The sequence below is a fragment of the Nyctereutes procyonoides genome, unplaced genomic scaffold (assembly GCF_905146905.1).
Source record: "Nyctereutes procyonoides isolate TBG_1078 unplaced genomic scaffold, NYPRO_anot_genome, whole genome shotgun sequence".
Lineage (NCBI taxonomy): Eukaryota > Metazoa > Chordata > Mammalia > Carnivora > Canidae > Nyctereutes > Nyctereutes procyonoides.
Genome location: NW_026575136.1, coordinates 26,081,513 through 26,108,755, shown reverse-complemented (window position 1 = coordinate 26,108,755; position 27,243 = coordinate 26,081,513). Strand labels below are relative to the sequence as shown.

The window sequence follows — 27,243 nt, the reverse complement described above, 5'->3', positions numbered from 1 at the left end:
AAGAGAACTCTTTGAGTGGCTTGCCATTATGCCAATAATATAATGCCAGTTCTTTATTCTCTTCTGTAACAGAAGACCCCTGACTTTACATCCCTTGTTCCAGTCTTGGGACTTTCACACTATCTTCTCTACCTGGAAAACTCCAGCCACCAGATCTTCAAATAATTAGATACTTCTACTTCTTTCACTGACATTCCAGTTTAAATGTCCCCTAGTCAGAAGAGTTACTCTTCCTCCATTATTCTCTGTCATTATAACTTGTATTATAGCTTGTATATATTATAACTTGTATATATAGTGATTATTTGGTGTTTTGTCTGTTTACTTATTTATCATCTGTTTCCCCAATGTAAGTGCTCCCAAGAGAGGGGAATTAGACTTGTTCTTTGCTATATCCCAGTACATAAAACACATACTTGACGTACAGAAGGTGCTTAATAAGTGCTTGATAGCTTTAGAAGAGTGACTTATCAATTGTGTGGATGTTTAATATACAAGACTATTAAACTCAATACCTATTAATCTTTTTGTTGTTTCAATCAAAACAACCTGTCATTGGTAAGCTTGATAAATTATGTTTATTTACATCTTTATCCATATTTAAGTATTTATACCTCTGACTTGTTCCAAAAAGAATGCAAAGCAGGTGACTATGACACTGCATTTGGTTTAAAAGATCAAAATGTCTCCATATAGGACATTCTATAAAATACTGACCAAGACTCCTCAAAACTGTCAAAGTCATTAAAAAAAGAAAGAAAGAAAGAAAAAAAAAAAAGAACCACAAGAAGACTGAAAAACTGTCACAGACCAGAGGAGACAGAGGAGATATGACAGTCAAATGTGATGTGGTATCCTGGATTAAACCATAGGACAGAAAGAAGACATTAGAAGAAAAACTAGTAAAATCCAAATAAATCCTGGAGTTTAGTTCAGAGTAATGTGTTAATATTGGTTTCTTAGTTTTGCCAAATCTACCATGGTAATAGAAGGTGTTTGGGAAATAGGGTGGGGATATGTGGAAACTGTTTCATGCTTACAACTTTTCTGTAAATAGAAAATTCTTCCAAAATAAAAAGTTTATTTTAAAAAATCAACATTTCAACATAGAAATGTAATGCACTGACTACATTTTGGCATTTTACTTTCAAAAAGCAGAATATAGGCAGATGACTTACTGCCCTGAACCCATGCAAACATTTAAATATAAAAGCACAGTATTATTTAATACTTGCCTCCTTGCATTTGCCACCACAAAGTAATTTTAAAATAACTAGACACATGTACTTAAAGCCTCTAATATCACATTAACTCTGCATCACGGTTAGGAGAATCTTCTAAGTCCTATCAATCCAAAGTCTGCCCATTGCTTCTCTCTGAAAGGAGGGGAAACCAATAATGTTCTTAAGTGTATGGCATCACCCGAGAACACAGTTTTTACCTGATAATTCAAGGGCAGCCAGTATTTCAAGAAAGTCTTTCTAGATGTTATTCTCAAATTTTCTATTAACTGTTAAGCAAAGTTATTCTCCATTTGTTTGATAAATAATTACATCATACAGCAGTCTGAATCATATTGAACTTGGATAGCAAACTGGATTATGAATTCAAAAATATGAAAGTAAATTCCAAAGTAATGCTTCTATACCCAAGAGAGGTTTCATCGTTTCATAAACACACCCAAAACCAAGGCACAAAGTACTACAATCCACCCATTTTACACATAATTGTATAAATGTGATGTAAAATCATCTTCACACACAGTACTTGAAATACCAACACTTATTTATCTTATTTATCCTGTTATTCTGGCTTCCATTACACACACACACACACACACACACAGAGGTATACTATTTCATAGGTCATGGTGATCCTATTTAATTAGGGAACTATAAAATGGTCAAAATAATCAAGATGTCAAAAGAAATTAAGCCATCCGAAAGGCAGAAATTGAACAGGCGAAAAGGAGATGGCACAGATTAAACTACTTCTATGAAAAAATAGAGGAAGAGGGGAAATTTTAACAATTCTCTGGGTATTTTGTGGTTTTACAGTTGTCCTACCCTGGGCTAGTCCCTTAAATATTCTTAGCCTATGTTCCTTATTTGTAACATTAAAAAAGTAATGCCAGTCTACCCACTGAATTCTTTTTTGTCCCCTAGGATAAACAAAACCTAACAAATGAAAACAATTAAAAAATTTTTAATTGGCTACTTTTCAGTCCAAACGAGTTTTACAAAACTAAAAATTGCAAACTACTAGCAGTATCTGAAAAAAAAATATATTATACTACATTATGGAACTGAATAAAGCAGAAAGCAACCCTTGAGCCAGCTAGAAGCTGAACAGTGTTTTTGGGTAAGCACCTACCTTGGAGACTTGTCGAAGCCACCTTAAATACTCTGTGAATGTATCAAAACAAATGTAGTAGGTCTGGCTTTGGGGTCCAGAGGAGCTAAATGCTAAACAGTGCTGGTGCTTTTTCACTTCTTCTACCTATAAAAACAAACAGAGACAAAAATGAGGCAGGAAAGCAGACCAGTTACATAGTTCATTGGCCCAACCAATACCTTTGGCCAGTGAGCCTGCACGGATTTGCATCTTTCCCTATATATGTTCCTCTTCATACTTAAAACACACTAAGTTCCTAAGTCTGACCAACAAATTTAAATTACTAGGAAATCGAAAACGGGGAGTTTTATTTTCTTCAAATTTCCCCACAAGAGGGAACTTCTCTTCTTCCTGTTTAAATTGGATGACTCCCTTCCTTATCTTTATCGTCACAATAGGGTGCTGAGGTTCTTCCTCCCCTTGGAAGGAGTTGTACTTATTATTTTACTTAAGGATTTTTATTCCAGGTAAGTTTTTTACTTTAAGGGACTTTTGTATCACTCTGAATTACAATCTTTTGAAAAAAAGTCTTTAAGCATGTTAAATAAGTTTTTAAAAATTTAACATGAAATTGAAATTAACATGAAATAAAACTCTACCAAGAGAACTTTCAAGTCCTCATCAGGCAATGATACACTCCAATCAAATTTCCACTGCCCAGTAAATTCTTCTTAAGGGGAAAAGGTCAGATAATAAAGTAACATGACATTACACAAGCTCCTATGCTTCATTTGCAAAAATGATCACAAGTCAACAAGTGTAAAAAATTTTCAAAAGGATCAGAATCAGAACCAAAATGCAGTTAAAAGTTAGATGTTCTAGAACCAAAATGCAGTTAAAAGTTAGATGTCAGGGTGCCTCGGTGGCTCAGTCAGTTAAGTGTCTGCCTTTGGTTCAGGTTATGATCCCAGGTCCTGGGAGAGAGCCTGGCATCAGGCTCGCTGCTCAGTGGAGAGTCTGTTTCTCCTGCTCCCTCTGCCATTCCCCCTGCTAGTGCTCTCTAGCGCTCTTTGTCAAATAAATAAATAAATAAAATCTTTTTAAAAAACCCTACATATCAGGAACAAATTGGATTTACCTCAGTAAAAGGCAAGATGGCTTAACGTTACTGGAGCTACAAAATCTTTAATCACATTAACAGGTTAAAGAAGAAAACCATATTATCATCCCCACAGCTGCAGAAAAAGTATTTCATAACATTCATCACTCATTCATCATTCATGATAAAAACTCCTAGCAAACTAAGAACACAAATAACAACTCAAGCTGACAAAGGGTATTTATCAAACATCTAAGGCAAACTTCAGTGTTAATGATGATATATCACTCTCTTTAAGATCACTGAGAAGACAAGTATTCTATTCATACCAGAGTTCTGGCCATTACACTAAGACCAAAAATGTATTAAATATATTAAAGAAGGAAGAAAATTGTCATTATTTGAATATCATGATTAGCTACATAGTAAAATGCCAAACAATCTATAGACACTATATTAGAATAAGAAAATTCAGCAAGGTGGGGCTAGACATAAAAATCAATACTCAAAAATCAACCACATTTTTATACTCTAAAGAGAAAATACATTTTTAAAATGCCATTTAAACTAATCAATATTAAAAGAAATCAGGTCAGTGATTTCTGGAGGATAGGGAAAAGTGAGGAAAAGTGTGGGAGGAAAGGGATACAAAGGAGCACAAGGAAACTTTTGGGGGTGGTATGATCATTTTTTTTCTTCACTGTGGTGATGGTTTAATGGGCGTATTTAGCTATCTATACTGTTATCAAATTACTACCAAAATATGCAGTTTATATTTTGATTATATCTCAAAAGAGTTTGGTGAAGATGTAGAGAAACAGGAACACTTGTACACTGACATGAGTGTAAAACCATGCGTGAACTTTGGAAAACAATTTGATATCATCTTATAGCATGTGCATATGCCCTATAGCCCAGTAACTGCACTCCTAACTATGTATCTAAGAGCAATATTTCTCAAGGAGGTCATTTATTATAGGATTTTGAATTAAACAGTTCACTCGACATTGTACAGTACTAATACTTTGCATGACATTTTATCCTTTGAGTCCCTGCCCTATAAATGCCAATAGATTCCCCCTGCACCAAAGAGATTGGTATTAACCAAACACTATCTACTTTCCACATTTTCCAGACACTCTGCAAGTAAGGTGAAGTCATGTGACTCATTCTGGCCAATGAACATAAGCAGAAGTTTCTGGATCCAAATATACAAGAGCCAGTTCATGATCCTCCTGTTATGTCTTCCCTTGCCTAAGCACCAAAAGTAGGGTACATGTTCCAAATGTTCTAAGAGAGCAGAGCCTCCATCAGACTGGGTCCCTTTACAGTTATGTGAAAAAAGAAATCTCTACCAATCCACAGTGAACAATTAGTGGAATGGAAAAAAGCAGTTATGTTAAGTCACTGACATCTGGGAGGATTTGTTACTATAGCATAATTTATCTTATATCAACTGATACGTTGACTGCTCAATAATTTCACAATCAAAACACTTGCATATATTACCAAATGTCCCCTTTGGGCACAGTAACTCTAGTTGAGAACTACTGCCCTAGAAAAACTACTTGCATACCAGGAGGCATATCAATGTAAAACTATTTAAGCAGCATTATTTATAATAACAAAAAACTAGAAGCAACCCAAATGTCCATCAACAGGAAAATTACTTAAGAAATTATGAGAATTTAAAACATTTACAGAAGAGAACATTGAGAACATTATACAGAAATGAAAACCACATACAGCAAGCAACACAGAATCTTATTATGAAACAACATAATATTTAGTGAAAAAATTCAAACACACATAGCACAATACCTTTTTTATTGGATCAAAAACAAGCAAAACATAGTTACATGATTAAACTTATTTCAAAAAAGAAAATGATGAATATATATTTTAGGGCAATGGGTGGATACCTTGGGGTTGGGGGAGGCAATGGGACAGATATAAAGAGAACACAGATAGAAACACTGGTACTGATAATGCTATGATTCCTAAACTGAATAGTAGTTAATGGTTATTTGATTTATTATGCATCATAATTTAGCAATTATTGAGTAAAATATTAAAATATTACATTTAAAAATCTATGTTAAATTCTAAAGGATAAATAACATAATAGTTGCACAATGAATAGAAACTTGTCTATTAAATAAGTTTTTCTCAACATTAAATTTTAAGAGTGCTTCATTTAATTTCATATTTGGAATTAACTTTTGAAAATGTACCCTAAAGGACCATGCTCTAAGTGGTGTGTCAGATTTGATTATCAACAAGTATTGCTCAATTATGGTCAATCTATCTCACACTTCATTTCTAGGTATCTTCATATATATTTAAAAAAACAAAAACAAAACCTTCCATTTACTCTTAGTTTTTCCTTTAACAGAATGAAACAGTGAACAGAATGAAAAAAGGAACAAATAAACATTAATGAAAACTCAGATTGCAAAGACTGAATTATTTTTCCCTAACTTGGTCAAACAGGTTTTAAAAGACTGTTTTTCAACATACTCAATTATTTTTAAAGGCGTAGCGCAAAACAGGTTTTACAAGGTTTGTCTGTGAGAAAAGGAAGCTATTTCAATTTATTCAATAGAAGTCCATCCAATAATAGGCCTGGGAAACAAGACAAGTTGCTAGCTCTGAATGAAAATGCTAATTATAACTCCATCTTCTGACCTTATCTGAACATTCCATTGCTTTCCTGCCTCTGCTTCTTGAGCACAATAATCTTTCTGACCATCTACTTCATATGTCAAGAGATTTTTCACCCTTCAAGTTCTACTATGATTGCTACTTCCTTCATCACAAACTTCCCTGATTCCCCACAAGAAAATGTAATCTCTCCTTCCACTCATCTCCTGCACTACTTTTCTGCATGTCTCTTAGAGCAGACATTGTTGTGCCCATCCTTCACCTCTGGATAGGAAATTATAAGGAATTCAAAGGCAGAGTTGATGACTTACCCATCTAGGTATTTCTGGGACACCAAGCAAAGTGGCTTCCCCACAGAGGTTATTTAATAAATAGTTATATTAAATTTGCCTAAGCAAATGCCTAACATCATAGAGAAGAAAGAAACAGACTGTTGACCTAACAGGGCATCAAACATTAAATATGTATTTTTAATGATGACCTACAGGAGTAATAATGATAACTAATTTTTCAGAATTCAATCCAGAGGACAAAATCTTCAGTAATAAGATACCACTAATTCTTCAATGCTCAGACAAAAGGGAAGTAATGGTTTCAAAAGAGGTGACTGAAATAGATCTAAACCTGTCAGCCTGGCCAAAATCTTTTTTAAATGATCAAGTATTAGTCTTCTTAGGATTAGAATGCATAATAGCACAGGGATGGATGGGGATCTGACATGGGGTATTTACACAAGAAAAGACTAGTTTAAATGAAGAATGAATTTGCCATATAGTAGGTGAATAACAAAGCCATTTACTACTGCACACATCTGATTTTACCTTATGCATTTCTAATCCCTGCAACCAGCAGATCAAACATGTGCCAATTTTAAAAAGTTCACTTAACAAAAAGTTGACTTTCTTTTCCCCCCCTCTATTTATATCCTCCACGTTCTGTCTTCTTTCCAATGCCCATTCAGGAAGAAAAATGGTAAAGAAAATATTTGCCTAACATGCCCCCAATTTTCAAAAACCCTTTTCTTCATTCAAATTCGCCTTCCTATTTATTAAGAGATTATCATATCATTTAAAAATCAGGAAATACTAACATATAATTATATGGTAATGATACTCCTACCAACACTTGGATATTAATAAATCGATCTGGCAAAAAAAGAATGTAACATTTTCCCAAGCAATCTGGTTCTTTCTCTTTTATAAATGATAGGAATAAAATAATTATGCCCAAAGCAAACCAGCTAGTAATGTTGGAAAGATCCACCAGCTATATTACAGCTTTTCTCTGAAACAAGTTAACATTTCAGGTTCAAAGATTATGATTGACTAAACTAAAGTGATAAACTAAAAAATGCTAACTTTGAGGTACTGGGGGGGTGGTCAGTTGGTTAGGCATCCACCTTTGGGATTAGGTCGTGATCTCAGGATCCTGGGATTGAACTCATCTTCGGGCTCTGCACTCAGTGGGGAATCTGTTTCTCTCTCCCTTTCTCCCTCTGCCCCTCCTACCAATCAAGCTCTCTCTTCTCTCAGAAAAAATAAAATCTTTAAAAAAAATAAATAAATAAATAAAAAACCGCTAGGGGCAGCTTGGGTGGCTCAGGAGTTTAGTGCCGCCTTCAGCCCAGGGCGTGATCCTGGAGACCCAGGATGGAGTTTCGTGTCAGGCTCCTTGCATGGAGCCTGCTTCTTCCTCTACCTGTGTCTCTGCCTCTCTCTCTTTCTGTATCTCTCATGAATAAATAAAATCTTTTTAAAAATAATTTAAGAAATAAAGACTAAAAAAACCCAAAAAAACGAAAAACAAACAAAAAAAAAACCCCGCTGACTACACTGGTCACTATACAAAAAGAGACAGGTATGCCGAAGTTGGATCAAAGATTCATGCAAGAAAGAGAGAGTCTAACCTTTGGTAAGTATGTTTGAATGGTCCTAAAGCCATGGACTTAGGGATCATTATTATACTATACTACACAATACAAACTCAAGATACCAAGAGATGTCTACTAATAAAGAATAATTCATCATCTACAGCCTAAAATATAATACTGAATTTTAGTTGCTCTGTTTTCAGGCCTATAAGTAAGATGCATATACTAACAAAGTGATAACCACGGAGGCCTCAGGTGGGCCAATGGCATTGTTATCTTCCACAACTCTACCATCCAACAATGCCCAATGGTGGAGCACAAAAGGAACTGAATTAGATCTTAGATGAGTGAAAACCATGGGTCCCATATTAGAGAAATGACTCAAAGTAAGCTTAATGACACTAGGGAACCTATTAGTATTTTGTTCATTTTAAACTTACTTTTCCACCAATTAGTGGCAAAACATGCATCTTTCCGGTCAAGCTGTCTTTCACAGATGATACTATTAGGCAGGTCCCACACAGGATGACTTGGCGTCTGGTCCATCGGTTCACTGGCAACTGCATTTTGCCTTTACGGACATTATACATTCCTGAGAGCTGAATCCGTTCAGAGCTACCGGTGCTGTGAGGTTTTCCTGAAACAAACACAAGCAAATATTTCAGTCCAAAGAGTTGGGCTTTTTTCAACTCATTGGCATACTGGATAAACTACCAAGGCAACAGAGAATAATTATTGGGCAACAATCTAATTTATAATTGAAGGATTCTGAAATCTGCAGTCATACAATTATGGTTAAAAACTACCACATCTACTCCACAGGCACACTTTAATTTTAGGTAAAGAAAAGCTTTTTCCTTAAAACCCTCAGAAAAGACCATTTTAAGTCCTCTGTTATAACCCTTTTATTTCCTTCTATATCTTCATTTTTTCCTACATTTAAAAAAGGGGATGACTTCAAGATTTTTATAAATAGCTAGTGTTTATTTAAGTACATTAGGAAGAAAATATTACAGACCACGACAGGAAAATAACATTCAAGATCCAGCATTTAATGAAACTAATCAGTTTTAATGGAATTAAATGCTGATATATTTTCCTCCTACAGTCACTTAATGAACACTTAAGTGTTCTATCTATTAAGAAGACAAAAAATATTTAACTTTTTTTAATATATAACTTTCTTAATAAGAAAATACTACTCTCTAACAAGATAGATTTAACACCAATCTATGAAGGATGGTGTGTGGTGGTGCTTGTGACTCATGGAGGGAACACTGAGAGAGAGGCATCAAAGACAAAGATGGCTCTGGGAAAGATCTTAAGAATCTTCGTGTCCAAGATGGAAATGAATTTGGCAAACTGACACTGAGACAAGTCCTGTCAAATGGACGGGAGAACTACTGTGATTAATGTATGACAGCATTATAAACAAGGGGAAAAACATTCCCAGTTGTAGATACTGGATGTGTAATAGCAAAGAGTCCTGAAACCCATGCTCAGAAATAGACTAATGAGAGACATGTGTCCTTAAGTAGGACCTAAGCCAGAAGGGTTATATTTATTTGGAAATTTGCCTAGTTGCCAAAGGCTAGCAGAAGAAACATATTCAAGGGAAATATATTCTTCTTTTTTAAAAAGATTTTATATATTTATTCATGAGACACACACAGAGAGAGGCAGAGACACAGACATAGGGAGAAGCAGGCTCCTCACAGGGAGCCTGATTTGGGACTCGATCCCCAGACTGGGATCATGCCCTGAGCTGAAGGCAGATGCTAAACAACTGAGCCACCCAGGTGTCCCCAAGGTAAATATATTCTTATTAATATTAAAAATTCACATAAATACCAAGTAGTTTTGGTAGATGTCTAATACCTACTAGAGAAGGAAACAGGAAGAGCAGGAGCACCAGAAATAGATCTCAAGAGATCCAGAGAGTTGGAACCCTCCCAGTACATACCTTTGGGCAGAAATAACAAAACCAGCAGGTTTGAATTTCACTTCCTCTTTCTCCCAGTATATCAAATGTGTTATAAAATAGATACTGCACACTACATAATTTTGCTGGGGCTGGGCCAGAATGAAGTGTAACAGTAGTTCAGCTATTTGAACTTGGTGCCCAGCAAACAACTACACAAAGCTAACACTCTCAAGGGGGCTGAGAACTCCAGAGTTGTTCAGTTACCAGACGCTAATGCCCCACAAAGAGGTAGGAAGCTCAGGAGACTTCAGGTCAGACACGACTTGCCAAAGTCTGCCAGTAAGGGATCAGGCCACAGTCATTTGCTTGTCCCCTTCTGTATAAGTTCATTTACACCTGGAGAGAAAAATGCTCAGACTCCCAAGCTTCCTTTCTACATGACAGACTCCTTTCTACATGACAGGCTCTTCCTGTAGGGAAGCAGGTAAGTGCAAGACTATGGGAGTTCTAATATTCAATTTCCATGAATGTAAAAAACTAATATACTGTAATGAGGAATCTGATCTAAATATGCATGTGCACACACACACACACACACACACACTTTTACATACAGGTTAAGGAGGAGACATTTTATTTAGCCACACCTGAGAGTGGCTTCAAGGACACTTGTTAACCTGTCACATTTATGTATATCTGTGGGTAAGTAGATCTACAACAGCGGTACATAAAGACAGCCGTGCAAATCCCCAACTCCACAAAAATGCTTGAGAAAGCCCCAGAACAAATCACCAGATAGAGGGGACTACATGTCCCAGAAGGGATATACGTCTAGGGGAGTATGGAGACATCAACAGAGACAGGCTTTTTATTCTCTCGTTAGAAAAACTCCCAAAGGGCCTAAATAGTCTTAGAGCCTAATGGTAAGATCAGTCTGTCCTTGGAAAGCCCTAAACATCCCAGTTTGAATCAAACCCCTTCTTGTCTTATTCTGAGTGAATTTCAATGTCCTTGTGGTCGGCTCTCTGCCTGGGTGTTCCAGATCAGACACGTCCTCAAGACTTGCTGTGTTCAAACAGGGCTCTGGGGAAAATGGAGAAGAATAAGTACTATATACCTGGGCAATCACCCAGATGCCTCCTTTGTGTCAGACTTCCTTATTCTATGACATAAGGAATATTTTATCTCTTCCTGCCAGTTCTCAAACTTCTCAATTCAAAGGAATTCCAATTGTCCTATGCTCTAATAAATATTAACAACACCAAGTAACCAATGCCTTCCAGTTCAAAGTTGGATCAGTTGTTTAAACTTTTATCTTAGAAATGTTACTCTAATCCCCTACAGGCTTCAGGCATTTCTTACAGGATCCAGGAGGAAAAACAGACAGCAAAAGCAAGGATTTCAAGTTGATCACAGCAGAGTGACTGAAGTCTCCTTCAGTCTTTATCTATTGGTAGGGAATTTTACTAAATAAATGATTAGAAGAGAAGTATTTATTTATTTAAGAGAAACTACAGTCTGCTCTCCTACAATATTGTGATTCATTAATACCAATTAGCTCATAGGATTGTAAATAGGGGAATGGTGTCATTTTAACATGCATATTGTGTTGATTCAAAAAGATTTACTCTAGAATTAGAACTTTCAATAGCAAAGAAATAAGCCCACAGCAAATATGCTGTCTTGGTTCCCACAAGCCAGCATTTCTATTGTTCTGTTATTGTGCAGTTTTAATATTCCTTAAGGCAGTTCAACATCTAGGCACACTAGGATACCCGAGTGGGCCCTATGGGTGATCTCCTGAGGCCCCATCATTATTTTTGTTAGTATTTTGGTTATAAAGATGCATGGACTTATAGTCCTACCCCCTTCCAGCTGCATTTTCCCATAAACCTTTTTATTTTTTTAATTTACAATTTTGGAGAACATGAGAATTTTCAGGAATATATATAAAGTAGCAGAAACACCTGTTATAACTACAAAAGCACTGAAACAAGAAAGAAATAAGTACAAATTTGGTTGTTGCCAATCACGTCTTTGCTAAATATATAACCGTGCCTATCACTGTAGAAGTTTAAAAATATGTCCATAAAATTCTTTACAATTCTTCCCTCAAGAGAGCGTAATTCCACTCCTCTTGCACGTGACTAAGTGACTCTCTTCTAACAAACAGAATGTGGCAGAAGTCAATCAACTTCTGAAACCAGGTTGTAAATGGCATTGTGCTTCCTCCTTGCTCTCCCTAGGATCAGTGCCTCTGGGGAAACCAGCTGCCATGTCACAAGGACACTCTGGAAACCCTATGAAAAGGCCAACAAGGTGAGGCACTGAAATTTCCTGCCAACAGTCGGTGAGGGGCTGAGGTCTCTTTTTGGCATCCACGTGACTGAACCATATTGGAAGCAGATCCTCCAGCCCCATTCAAGCCAGTGCCCCCAAGACATTACCGACTGCACAGCTCTTGACACTTGAGCCAGAAGTACTCAGCAGCTAAGCCACTCACTCCTGAACTCCTGATTCGGAGAAATTAGGGGATAATAAATGTGTGGTATTTTAAGCCATTAAATTTCAGGACAATAACTAATACAACGTTATAAAGTTGGTTTCACTTAATTCTATTACCTGAACATAGTATTACTTAAATAACCCACATTTCCCTAAAATCACCTACAAATTTACAAACAGTTGTATAAACTAATGAGGGTCTACTATAACCAGAAATAGTAAAAAACAAGAATAAGAATAGTATATTAAGCAATCATAATTTCCAGAACTTTAGAGAATGAAAGTACTCATCATGATATGGCACCAAAAACTAAGAAAGTCTGATCGCTGTACGAAAGTTAATGGAAGAACTGACCATGTCCCTGGAGCTGAAAATGGTCAGAAATGAGTGCAAACACTGAACCCTCACCTCACCTCCTCTACCTTTAGAGCTCTGACTGATAAAACTCTAAAGCATGTTTCTTATTGCATATAAATCCTTAAATCCTTCTTGACTACTTTCAGTGACAGAAAGACTGAATTAAATTACTTGCCTAGGGTCATTTCAAGAGCCGGCGAAGGATTTAAACAACCCATAACAAGGTCTAGAGACCTGAGCGCTGAAGTGGCACCTGGGAATTCTGTCTCACAGCTGAAAGCCTAAACAAGCTCAGCAAGACGTGCTGGCAGGGGCTTTGAAACAGATTTAAGACTAGCTGCTTTTAGCTAATGGAAATGACAACCAGCTGCTAAATAGATTTGAGGAGGGTTAATTTATGTATCAGATCAAAATATATAAAGTCAACTGCCCAGTAAATCTTGCTTCTTACTGACAGATACTCAGTTTGATTAGGTTTATCTGTATCCCCAAAATTACTGTAGACCCTTATTGCGGAGAAATCCCCTGACTTGAACCTTTCTCTAATCTCTAAATTCTTTTTTTTTAAAAGAAGCAGGCTCCATGCACCGGGAGCCCGACGCAGGACTCGATCCCAGGACTCCAGGATCGCGCCCTGGGCCAAAGGCAGGCGCGAAACCGCTGAGCCACACAGGGATCCCCTAATCTACAAATTCTTGAATACCACTAGAGCTTATAATTTCCCTTAAAATATTAATTAAAACAGTACTTGGAAAATGTGAGCTAGCCCTTCATATTATAGATTCACAGAGCCAAAATAATTTTTTAAAACTCCACCAAAGCAAACTCTAATATAAACTAATAAAATTAGCCATGAATCTAAAAAATTCAAGAAGTCAAAATAATGATTACCATGACTGCACACTGTATGTAATATATAAGTATAATAAATTAAAATACTGAAAGGAGCTGTCATCTTGCGTCCCCGCGTGTGTGCACCTAATCTCACCTGGTCCGCCCGAGACCCCCTGAGCACCAACCCTATTCCCCCACATGGTCCTATTTCCACTCCAACAAGATGAAAGAAACTATCATGAACCAGGAGAAACTCGCCAAACTGCAAACACAAGTGGCACTGGTGGGAAAGGAACTGCTCGCCGAAAGAAGAAGGTGGTTCATAGAACAGCTACAGCAGATGATAAAAAACTTCAGTTCCCCTTAAAGAAGTTAGGGGTAAACAATATCTCTGATATTGAAGAAGTGAATATGTTCACAAACCAAGGACAGTGATCAACCCTAAAGTTCAGGCATCGCTGGCAGCAAACACTTTCACCGTTACAGGCCACGCGGAGACAAAGCTGCAGACAGAAATGCTACCCAGTATCTTAAACCAGCTTGGTGCAGGCAGTCTGACTAGTTTAAGAAGACTGGCTGAAGCTCTGCCCAAACAGTCTGTGGATGGAAAAGCACCACTTGCTCCGGAGAGGATGATGATGACAACGAAGTACCAGATCTTGTGGAGAATTTTGATGAAGCTTCCAAGAATGAAGCAAACTGAATTGAGTCAACTTCTGAAGAAGATAAAACTTGAAGAAGTTACTGGGAGCTGCTATTTTATATTATGACTGCTTTTTAAAATTTTGTTCATGGATCTGATAAAATCTAGATCTCTAATATTTTTAAGCCCCAGCCCCTTGGACACTGCAGCCCTTTTCAGTTTTTGCTTATACACAATTCATTCTTTGCAGCTAATTAAGCTGAAGAAGCCTGGGAATAAAGTTTGAAACAAGGTTAATAAAGTTCTTTGCCTAGGAAAAAAATAAATAAATAAATAAAATGCTGCAAGGAAATGCTGAATGAAGACAAATTACAGCAGAGGGCTTCTAACTAGCCTGCACCAAAATCACCTGTAAGGCTTTCTCAAGACAGGCTGCAGGGTTCCACTATCCAGAGTTTTCAATTCAGTAATTCTGTGAGGGCTAGCCATTCTGCTGATGCTGCAGATCTGAGAACCACCTTTTGAGACTCACTGAGCTACAGCCTTAGGTTAACACCGTCTTTTCAACCTAGTGATCATCAGTCTTTGGTTGATAAACCTTAACCAAAGAAGCAAATGCATCAAAGCTGGGGAAAGGATAAGAAAGGCAACTAGGAATGAACTAGAAGAAGAAAATGCTGCCTTCACACCCTCAGCTCTCCTTCCTTCCCTCATCTCTTGTCCTCACAAGGAACTTGTCTCATCTCTCAGGCATCTTTAGAATTCCCTCCATTCCATCATCAGAATTACCCCTTAGTTGTCTGAATACCCAAGGGTCACATCTCTTTTTGGGATCTATACTCAGAGAAGGTATTTTCTTCAAAGGTGGGTTTCATTACAATCTTGCATTTACAGAGACCATAACCCTTCCCTGCTTTATGAGTTCCTTCAGCTCAGTTCCAGGAGCAATACATGGCTGGCGGGTGTGGCCTCCCCTTATTAACTTCACATTTGGCAAAGAAAATGCATTTGAGAAATTTCATCAAATCAACCTTCACCTGTCAGTTCAATGTCTTCACCATCTGTTACTTCCCAGAAATGGCAGTCTCGTCTCCCAGTGCATAACCAGAGCATACCTTAAGAGCCTTTTCAACAGTGTCCTGAGTTTTTCTTTTTCATTGGATGAGCAATTTTTTTCCTTGGCTAGAAAAAAAATCACTGTAACAGTTTCACTAACTTTTTATTCTCATTTCCATTACAGTGCACGGTTGACTTGTTCAGGTCCATAGGTTTGTCAAGCCTGCCACATTTAACACTCAAATTACCTACAACTTCTATTTTCTGGCTAAAAACTATGACTTTGGTAGACTGAAGAAAAATTCTCATCACCTGCTTTTCCAGCTGGCTTTATTTTTGTCATACTTCTCCACAAAGGATAATGTCATAATGTCATAAGCATTAAAGCATAAAACACCATGAGTGAGGAGAAACAGATGAACTTCTCAAAACCATGAAGTAGGGCAACAGGCCTCCTGGGATGTCTGATTCAAATGCAGGCCTCAGAAAAATTACAAATGACTATTTATCATGAAGCGCGGGAGGCCTTGGGATGACTAAATCTTAAATCTGAGAATGCCTAAGGTCCAGTATACCCATAACTGGTCTCAAAAGAATAAACACACTCACTACCTCCTTTAGATAAAAATTGTGACTTGTGTCAGAGGTGATGCATACCGCTGTGGGTGTGGAAATCAGGATGATGAGGCTAGACAGCACCAGAGCTCCTGCTGAGTCAAGTCTTCACTCACTGAGGGATGCTTTTATTAAATGGAGGGTTACAAAGTTCCAATGAGGCACGCACACATTCATAAATAAATGCTAAAATAAAAATTCTAAAATCAAGCATGAATGATTTCTGGATAATCCACATCACTCCTCCTCTCTCCTATTAGTAAAAGAGACCAGATACATTTCAGTCCCTTTGTTGTGAAGAACAGACTTTAGCCAAGATGACTTGACAATGTTACAAAGAGCAACGTCCACACAATCCCATTAAAATGCCACATGATTCAAAATGTTTATCCACAGTTTTCTCTGGAAGGTGGGATTCAAGTTTATGCTCCACTTTATAACGCACACTGAAAGGTTTAAATTTTATAACAGAAACAGATTCCAAGAGCAAAACTCCTAATCCCTCTCTACTGCATTAAATAGTTACCTTTTTCTCTACATTAATCTAGATTCAGATATTCTAAAGGAAGTTAATCTAGATTCAGATATTCTAAAGATGACCTGAAAAACTATCTTCTACCAATGTCACCTCAGAAATGTCAGAAACTCACTCACTCTAAATAGATGACCATCCCTCAGTTTACTAGGAATCTCAAAGAAAACAATTACAAAAACCTCCCCTAAATTAGTCCATTTACATGATTTACCTATAGGTAACTATGGGAAACTTGAAGAGCTTTATTTTAAACCTTCTCAGAATAAAACACAAAATGTACAAAGCTCTCACTTATATTCTTTTACTATTTTAAATACAGCCCAATAATCAAAAGTTTAGAAGGGTAGTAAAAATACATAAATAAACACAATCCTACTTTCTTAGTAGCATTATAGTTTGAATTTTTTTCAATTTATTTGCAAATCATTTATAATCTTGTAATAACATACATATTATCTTATATCCTGCTTTAGCTTCTTCAAATTGTATCATATAGACTTTTCCAAATTGTCATTCTATTTTAAAGATTTGCAAGATACTCCATAAATAATCATTTGTTTACTCATTTCATTATTGACTATTATTTCCAAATTTTCATTGTATGAACTGCCGAATCAAAGTACAAGGTATTTTTTTTGTGACTGCCAATCTCTCTTTAATATTGCGAGTTCTTTCTAGGTAGCAACTTTAAATTAGCTATACATGAGCAAAATAAGCAAAATGAGTAAGAATAAGCATGCTTCCACTACTAAATATTTTTCCTAAAGAAATGAGTGACCTTTGCAGACATCCTAAGAACATGTGAAAAAAACAAAAACACAGCACACTAAGCTATGTTATTCAAAAAAATGAACCCACATCCATTATCTATTTGGAAATAGGTGTCAGATTGCTGATACCAGTAGAAGTGTTTGAATAAGACATGGGAAGCCTCCACTTTTTAAAGAATGATTAAAAGAAAATAGGCTAAAAAAGCAAGGGAAGGGAAAAAATGGCCTATAATTTTTCTGGTGAAAACTTTTACACTTGTACACGTACACAGCATTCTGATTTTATCCAGCACTCTATACTGTTTTTCCTCTCTGTTCCCGCCTGTCCTCCCCACCCCCCAAAGCCCAAAAGAACAGCTTTTTACCAAATGGAAAAGTCAGAGGGAGAGGTAACTTTGCCATAAATCACTAACTGGTTATAACTACAAAGATTAACAAAACACTCAGCAATGGATAAAAACACTTCCAAACCACAATGAAAAAATAGTTGTAATTGACTGTCATGGATTTTACAGTGCTTGTTATCATAAAAGCATATTTAATAAATCTTTCAGATCTAGGGTACTGATTTAATTCTTTGATGACCAAATCATTTATTCACAAGTATTTTTTTGGTCTTCGGAGGGTTCTAGAACCCCAGAACTCCAGGCTGCCTGGGCCTTAGAGTTCCTCCAATGAACCCCATTCTGTGGCTTGTAAATGCCAGAGAGTAGGCCAAATACACAACCTACCAGCTGTGGCCCTTTCCGATGTGCAGGTCCAAAACCTAGCACAATATCTGGAACAGACTAAGGGCTCAATGAGTACCTGCTTTGTCAGTGAATATACTCCCATGTTTAGGCTAAAGGAAACAAGCACTTCTCAACATACACGGCTCAAATTACAAAAACTATGAAGTCTATAGCTGGGTATTTGAAGAAGAGACAGAAGAAAAAAAATACATGGCTCAAAACAAACTTTCTAAGCTTCTAACAATTTTTAGTTTATATTACAAAGGAAAACATTCATCTAGAATTATCAGCCAAATATTTCAAACTTCTTTTCTAGAAACATTAAGGGAATCTTATTTTAAGTAAAAAAAAAGGGGGGGGGGCAGCCCCGGTGGCTCAGGGGTTTAGCGCTGCCTTCAGCCCAGGGTGTGATCCTGGAGACCTGGGATCAAGTCCCACGTCGGGCTCCCTGCATGGAGCCTGCTCCTCCCTCTGCCTGTGTCTCTGCCTCTCTCTCTCTGTCTCTGTGTCTCTCATGAGTAAATAAATAAAATTGAAAAAAAAAGTAAAAAAAAGAAGGTTGTTATATATCAATGGGCAGATTAAAGTCATTCAACTAAATTACAGTATGTATATATATAGTTTGACAAAATAAGTCTGTCCTTATTTCCATCATAAAGTATATGAGGAGTATGATAATAAACAGATACAAATATAAAGACTGTAGATATAACCCAAAGATGAGTAACAGAGATCAGAGCAAGAACAATCAGAAAGGAGGATAAAGGGGAGGCTCTATAAGTCATTATTCCTCAACAGGAATAATGTCCACTTACCGTTTTTAGAAGAATGACTGGAAAATCTAAATCCAACATCCAAAATAATAAAATAAAAGCTTTATGGCTAGAAAATATATTAAAATGATTTTTAAAATATGAATATACCAAAACACACTTTTGTATACAGTAATGGCACATATTTCATATGCTATTTTTGGTAGAGCCTGGCTGGATGTTCAACAATCCCATTTCATCTTCCTGGATGCACATAGTAACCGCATTTGTCATCCTCTCCTGGAATTCTGCTGAAGTCTTGCAACTAGTTCTGGCCAAGAAAATGTGGGCAGAAATACATAAACCACTTCTAGATCTGCCTATGCCATACATCCTCTTCTGCAGGCTCCTCACCCACTGACCAGCTGGATGAGATGGTCTAGAAGAATGCTCAGGATGCTCAAGGGGCTGGTGAGCCACAAGATGGAAGGAGCTCAGGTTCCTGAGTCACTTGGAATGGAGCTACCTGACCAGAAACCAGATTGGTTGTTGCAGTAGCTAAAACTTCTCTAGCACAGTTATATTCCAGTCAAAACTTCACCCTAACTAGAACTGAAATAAATTGTTATAATATTGCAAGAGCAAACTTCTAAAACTAGGAACACCAATATGCATAAGTAGGGTGCAAAGCCTCCCATCCTTCTTACGACATACAAGGGGAAAAGGGCTGTGATCGACTGTGCTATCTGTCACAACGGAGGGGCAGAGGTAAATGATGCTAGCACACTTCTTACAGATACCGTCAATTCTCCAGAAGAGGGACTCTGAGCAGCAACTTGAATATCAGCTATAGTGGCTCTGAAAGTTGCAACAATCCATTTTTCATTGAAAGTTACTCTCGGAATCCTAAACTATCTGTATTAGTCATGGACCTACATGCCTAAGTCTGCCACAACAAACTACCACAAATTGAGTAGCTTAAAACAACAGAAAGTTGTGGAGTCTAGAAGTCTTATATCAAGGTGTCTGTGGGGTTGTCTCCTTCTGAAGGCTCTAAGGGCGAGGCTGTCCCATGCCTCTCTCCTCGCTTCTGGTGGTTACAGATAATCCTTTGACATTCTCTGCCTTGTGGCCACATAATCTCGATCTTTGCCTCCATCTTCCCATCACCTTCTTTGTGTGTAGCTCTGTATACCCTCTTCTCTTCTTATAAGGACACCAGTCCTTGGATTTAGGGCCAACTTTAATCCAATATGACCTCATCTTAACTTATCATAACAGCAAAAATACTAACGTCACATTCTGAGGCACTGCATGGACATGAATTTTGGGAGGACACCTACTACATTACTGATCTCTGATCTAATCAAGTCTATTTTTCTTTGGTTTTACGGTTCTTTTTTCAAAATTTGAGAATTACATATTTATATTACCGCCTTTATTCAGTATTGCTATAGTGTATTCTCTCTATAACGTAGCGAATATATTACTAAGTTTACAATAAAACTTACTTAATCATTAACTATCAACTAAGATCAAGCAATTTGTGCTAGCTGAGCTCTAAAAAGATTGCTAGGTACAACATTGCATTTTGACCTTTAAAAAAATGTTAAAGGCAAATGCCCAGGCAAACAAAAGTATCATGTCTTTAAGCACGGTATCTGGAAATTCAAACTAGAAAAGATACATGAAGCATTCCACGATTTTTGTCTGTAGTAGGGCAATAGCTTGGCTAAAGACCAGTAATTGGCACATCAGTAGACTGTGCCAATACCAGCACTTCACTTCCCTCCACGTCAAACAAACTTCTTTCGTAGTTAAACAAATCTCATTGTTTATTGAACTGTCTTCAAGAGAAGCTCTTAGCACTAGAAAAAGACTTAAAAACCATGAAGATTTAAACCTGCAGACTATTAAAATCTTATGTATTTTTTCCCACAATTTTACATACTTTTGGTACATAACAACTCCAAATGATGCTAGCATCCATTAATTATATAAACCAACCGGATAGTGAACTAAAATGCCAACACATGTACAAATAATGTGCACATTAGTTATAAAACACTGAACAGAAAGAACTAATTGAGCATATACATTCATTTAACCAACATCCAGGGTAAAAAAAAAACTCACCAAAAAAAGCATATTCAACAATCAGTTGTAAGATGTGCTAAAAAATGCCAATAAAATCTGTAATCAAATGTATTCAAGGTCCTCACTATATATCATTCTATCTTGGACTAGCAACTGTATCTGTGTAAAAGTAGAAAAATCATTGTCAATTTTCCTGTCCTCCTCATTATCTTCTATTCTTATCAGCTCTATTCCCCAAACATATTCCAAATCCAATAGCTTTCACCTTTTGCTGACTGAACAAATTCTCAATTAATTCCTTTGTTCCCATTCTCTTAAGTCACTGTGGCAGCCATCCACAACCCCTGTTGTGAGTTGAAATGCATTTCCCAAAAAAAGATATGTTTAAGTCCTAATACCCAATACCTGTGAATGCTGCCTTATATGGAAATAAGGTCTTTGCAGATGCAATGAAGTTAAGATAAGGTCATATTGGATTAGGGTAGCTCTAATCAAAAGACTAGTGTCCTTGTAAGAGGAAAATTGGGACACGGTCATACGAAGGCAAAATGGGCATGTGATAATGGAGGTAGAGACTGGAGTGACAGTTGCAAAGCTAAAGCACACCAAGGATTGCCAACAACCACCAGAAGCTAGAAAAGACAAGGAAGTATCCTCCTCTTGAGCCTTCAGAGGAAGCACTTTTATCTAGCCTCTAGAACTGCAAAATAAATTTGTCATTTTAAGTCAGTCTGTAATAATTTCTTATAGTAGCCCCAGAAAACAGGTGTCAGCAGAGCTGTATGCCCTCAGAGGTTCTAGGCGAGAATTTGCTCCTTGCCTCTTCCAGCTTCTGGAGCTGTCAGCATTCCGTGGCTTGTAGCCACATCACTCCAATCCATCTACAACTTTACTGTCTTATCTATGTGTGACTCAAGTCTCCCTCTGCTCTCTCTTATAAAAAATACTTCTGACTGGATTTAGGGCCCTCCTGGATAATTGAGGATAATTATCCCATCTCAAGATCCTTAGCTACATCACATCAGCAAAGACTTTTTCCAAATAAGGTAACATTCACAAATTATGGGGATCAGGAAGGACATGGACGTGTTTGGGAGCCTGTACCACCTAATAATAGTAGGCATGGGAAACTCATAAATGTGTCTGGCAAGTGAATATACCTTTTTTAGAGGGGAGGGAGGGGGAAACAGAAAGGAAAGAGAAAGAAATGAGGGAGAGTGAAAAGGAGAGGGAGCTTTGTGTTATGAAGCAACTCTCCAGTGGTTACTATCCTCTGTATCAGGTAAGATCCTACCTATCTTTCAACTTGCAATTCAAATGATGACTCCTCTGCAAAGTCTTCCTTGATCCCCACTTCCCAGGGGCACAAGTATTCCATACCACTATATTTATATCTTTACCCTAACTTTTCTCCCACTTTCCCCTCTCTACCCTCAAGTTCTATGACTCTAAACTCCGAAGGCAGCAGCCATGTCTTATTCATCTTTCAAGCCCCTGTAATTGTCACAGTATATGAGAAGTAGGAAGAGGAAATACAGTAACATTAGTTATTAGTTCACATAAGTTATTCAATAAAAAGAAAGAAAATTTTCAAAAACTGTAATGAAAATGGTGGAGATTTCTGTCAACTTTACCATTCCAGTTAATAAAAGGCAAAAAATGGGATTCTAGTTGGTTTCTGTTAAAATGTAGAAGTCCCTTCAGTTCCCATCAATACCATCTGGTACCACATGCCTTTGCAAGATAAACCTGCAAAGTCAGTACAGCAAGTGACTCTTTTAAGAAAATAAGCCAAGGTCATGCTTTCACCAAAACCTGGCCCAATGGCATGAGAACAGGCCCAATAACCTAGACACTCCATCCAACCAGCACATCCTGGGTTTTGTGCTATTGCCTGAACAATTGCTCCTATAATTGCACTGGTTCTGTCCAATCTTTCACCTACAAAAAAAAAAAAAAAAAAAAAAATACACCCTCTGATTCCACTATCAAATATACAAGTGAAACTCAACCAAAACCAAACTTGCATGTTTTCATTCATGCCATGGTATCAATTTTTGGTGTCTTTCACAGATTTAAAACAAACAAACAAACAAACAAACAAAAAAACTCTAATTTAGCATACAGAATAGAGTTCCTACAGTTTTAAATAAAGTCTAATGATAAATACATTAATATTACTTTAAAGAAAATATTAACATTGAAGTCTACAATGAGAATTAAGGCAGGATTGGATCAAAAAAACCCTGAATTCTAGACCTGACTTTGCCGCTAATTAGCTCTAGGACTTCAGATAAGTTCTTTTACTTCTCTAGGCCTTTATCTTTCAAATGGGGACAGAAAATGGGAAAATATTAAATCACTGGTTAACAAACTGTCCTCAGTGATCTTAAGTCCCACCTTTCCCCTAATCCAATTGCTAATAAAGCAGTTATCAAGAGTTATCTGAATGATATTTCTTTTAAAGAAAGGTTCTGAGGGGAGAAAACACACACACACACACACACACACACACACACAGAGGATTATCTGATGACTAAGGGTCCTTCTTGGCACCAGGTCCTAGCTTTCTAAGATTTACATATTAACCATTCCCCAGATATTTTTATTTCCCAGCTGTGTAGAGAGTAACTCCTTAATGTTCCCTATTTTTGTTGATAATGGTGATAGTGCCTTCAGTGTTATTATACCTTTTATTGGTGCTATTTTCTTCTGTAAGAGGTCAGAGGACTGCATGAGCTGCATCTTTTTAATGTATTAATTATTCCTGTACACAATCTGCTAAAATCAAGCAAATTTTTAAAGATCAGAAGAATGTTCCGTCCTACTCATCCAACTCTGGCATTATAATTAAGGATTGTGGTTAGGAGTCAAAGTTAATGGTAGAAGGAAAAACATGACATTTTCATTTTTATAACCATTTGAATGCTTACTCTGTCTTCATAATGTCTTCATAAATACTCAACTTTGGACAGAAAAAGATAGTCATGGCAGAGCTATTTTGAGCTTCTCTCAAATTAATGATTTGGAGTCCTTTTAAAAGTTATATGGTTATAACTTAATTTCCACTTATACTACTTATGCCTTATCTCCCTAAAGGCAATCCATCCTTTTAAAGAAAAGAAAGGGAAAAAAAAAAAGGAAAATTTAGTTATATTTTGTTTGCTGCACTAAAGTTTTGTGTAAAAATGGCAAGGTGGTGGCTTCTAGCTTTCACATAGGATATATATTCTTAAAAATACAAATTTAGTGACATTTATATTCCAGTCCTACTGAATTTGAATTCATATTAAATGGAGTTTTAAGTGACCTGCATGAACATCTCTATATGTGGCAGTGGGTAGACAAGAGGACAGGTTTCAACCCTCAAAAATCTTATAGTCTATTAAGACAACCAGGCAAGTATAGTATACTTTGATAGAAACCATGACAGAAAAAGTACAACGTACTGGGGATCACATAAGGTACTGATTCCAAACAAAATGATTATTTAAGACAAGTATTTGGCATTAGAGAACTATTAACAAGTTTGCATATAATTGGGCAGCCTGGGTGGCTCAGCAGCACCGCCTTCAGCTCAGGGTATGACCCTGGAGACCGGGGATCTAATCCCACGTCAGGCTCCCTGCATGGAGCCTGCTTCTCCCTTTGCCTGTGTCTGTGCCTTTCACTCTCTCTCTCATGAATAAATAAATAAAATCTTTAAAAAAAAAAAGTTTGCATATAATTAGTGTGATAATCCCACATGATTACATACATGGATGGGATCCAAAGAATGGGCTCATCACAACAGACCTTTAACTTTATATCTCCAGTACAGTCTTCTCACCTTTAACTCCAGTTTCCTTTGTCCAGCTGTCTACTCCATATCTCCTCCTGAATGTCTCTTCCTACTTTTCCAAGATTAATCCATCTTCAGAAAAGGCAATTCCACCCATGGAATATCTCAGTAAAAACCCACAGTGTTCCTGGACTCCTCTCTCTTACACACCCCAGATCTAATCCAAGCTCCACCTCTGCCCTATCTTTAAAATATATCCAGATTTCAATCATGTATCAACCTTACTTCCACCTATAATAGATGTATTTTACCTTTATCTCTCTTTCAAGAATTTCTGCCATAGCCTGCTAGGTGGTCTTCCTGCTTCTGTCCTTACCTCACATGGGTCTATTGTCAACACAGTATCCAAAAGATATTCCTCCGCTCAAAAGCCCTCAATGACTTACAAACTCAAAATAAAAGCCCGGCTCTGTTATAACCTAGCAAGTTCTACTGACCTGGTCCTCTACTAACTCTCTGACTTACCATCCCCTCCCACTTGCCCTGGCCATGCAACCCCCCCCCCGCCCCCCGGTCACATAGGCCTCCTGTGTCAAGGCATTTGAGACCCAAATATTATTCCTGGTTATTTCTGTTCAGCCCCCCTCTGCCTACTCTAAATCACTAACTTCTCAGACTAACCACTAAAAACTTCTATATTAATTCTAGGTTTTCACATTTGCAATTGGAGTCTTTCATATTAACAATTATAAGCAGTTCCAAATGGCATTTATTCTTAGCTTGGCTCTTAACACTAACAAAATTAATTCACTAATTACCAATGAGTAAAAATTAAAAATTACATCACGTAGAATAAATCTACACATTATGTTTCATCAGCTAGATAAAACTTGATAGCTATTAAATAGACAAAAATGTCCTGAGTCAATAGAATAATAAGGGAACACACATACACACAAAGTAAACAAAAATCTGAAAATGAATTTATTTTCAGAAAAGGCATGGATTTCTTAAAATTACACCAAAAGTATGGATCACTATTATAACTCATTTTTTTCAAAGCTCTCTCAAGCCTGGTCAAATCCTTCTATGGAAATCTTACTAAGGGAACACCTGGGGGGCTCAGCCAGTTAAGCATCTGCTTTTGGCTCAGGTCATGATCTCAGAGTCCTGGGATGGACTGTCACATCAGCGAGGAATCTGCTTGTCCCCCTCCTACTGGCCCTCACCTCTGCTCATGCTCTCTCTCAAATAAAATCAGAAAACCAATTCTTATTCAACCTTCAAGGTCCTACTTAAGTATTTCACATTTGTGTTTTTTGTCTATCAAATTAATTTATCATCTCTCTGTGTCCATAACACTCTACATACACTTCATACTTAAAGTATACTTCATATAATGTTAAAATTATTAACTTTTCTATCTTTTGTTAGTTCAGGAGCAAAAATCATGCTATTCACCTTTATATTCTCACAGGGCCCAGACCAATGGCAAACACACAGCAGACATTCACTAAAAGTCTAAACAAATTAACTGAGATAACTGGAGATAAAATAAGAAACCACTTCTAACGATAAGAAAAATTCAACTTATATACAGTATTTTCTAACCAAAAACTCTATACAAAAGAAAGAGGAATAACATTTAGCTGATGGACTATACAAAACTTGTCCTTCATACACACAAAATGTCAAATTTAAAATTTTGTATTTTTAGGAGCAAAGAAGACTAATTACTAGCTATGGATACAAAATTACATACTACAGTGATCAGACACAATCAAGTATAAACCTTTCTAAGAGACTACAAAGATGACAAAATCCATCCATTTCTTGTGCCAAATCCAAAAATCCTTTCAATCTCCACATTTATCATTGTTAATTTGACAAACTCCATTAGGGCAGCATTATTAACTTTTTAGACATTTGACTAGCTTATTTCACCCCAAGTTTAGAATAAATGTTTCACATTCATTCAGCTCTTGTTTATCAGCCTCTGCTGACTTGCATTGTCAGACTTACGTCAGGCTTTCAGTTTATAGGTTAAACTGGAAGGGGAAACATCTCCAATCCGGACATAGCGCAAAATGCTACTCACCTCTGAAAACGAATGCATGCTGGAGCTATACTAGTATGTAATCACACAACTGGACTCTCTTCACCACACTGGACTTACCTACTCCCTTACTCCTACACAGCAGAAGTAGAACTCCGGAATATACCACTGAATCGATTATTTCCAAATTCTCACCTCAGAATGATCTACATATACAAATGTCTTAGTTGTAGTTTTGTTTGCAAACTATGTGAGTACAACAATGTTATCTTCTTGTTTATGCTTCTACCCCAGAAATCATAAGCCTACAGAGAACTCAATATATTCAACAGAAATTTACTTAAAATTTTAGCCTCAGCCCTTAATTTGATGTCCTTGAGTTTTAGGGTAAATACAATTGATGGAAAATATAACTTCCTAGACAAACTAAGATGGATTATGATTAATAAGGAATCATTACCTCATATTTTGCCAATAATGTTATACTGGCATATATTTGTTGGCCAAAGACCTGAGAGTTTCCTTTTCATATGATAAGAAAGAAAACTAGGAATGCCTGAGTGGCTCAGTAGTTCAGCATCTGCCTTCAGCTCAGGTCATGATCCCGGAATCCTGGGAT

General features: G+C 36.9%; 1 protein-coding gene and 1 pseudogene across 1 annotated transcript in view; one reads left to right on the top strand and one right to left on the bottom strand.

Moving 5' to 3' along the window:
* LOC129495517 (PH domain leucine-rich repeat-containing protein phosphatase 1-like) overlaps positions 1 to 27,243 on the bottom strand; it is a 209,174-nt gene that overhangs the window by 95,645 nt on the left and 86,286 nt on the right. The window contains exons 2-3 of the mRNA XM_055303106.1: positions 8,408 to 8,604; positions 2,374 to 2,499 (exon numbers count right to left, since the gene is read on the bottom strand). Of these exons, the coding sequence (XP_055159081.1) occupies positions 2,374 to 2,499; positions 8,408 to 8,604 (323 nt within the window). The remainder of the gene's footprint in view (positions 1 to 2,373; positions 2,500 to 8,407; positions 8,605 to 27,243) is intronic.
* On the top strand, positions 13,812 to 14,415 carry LOC129495518 (transcription factor BTF3-like; annotated as a pseudogene).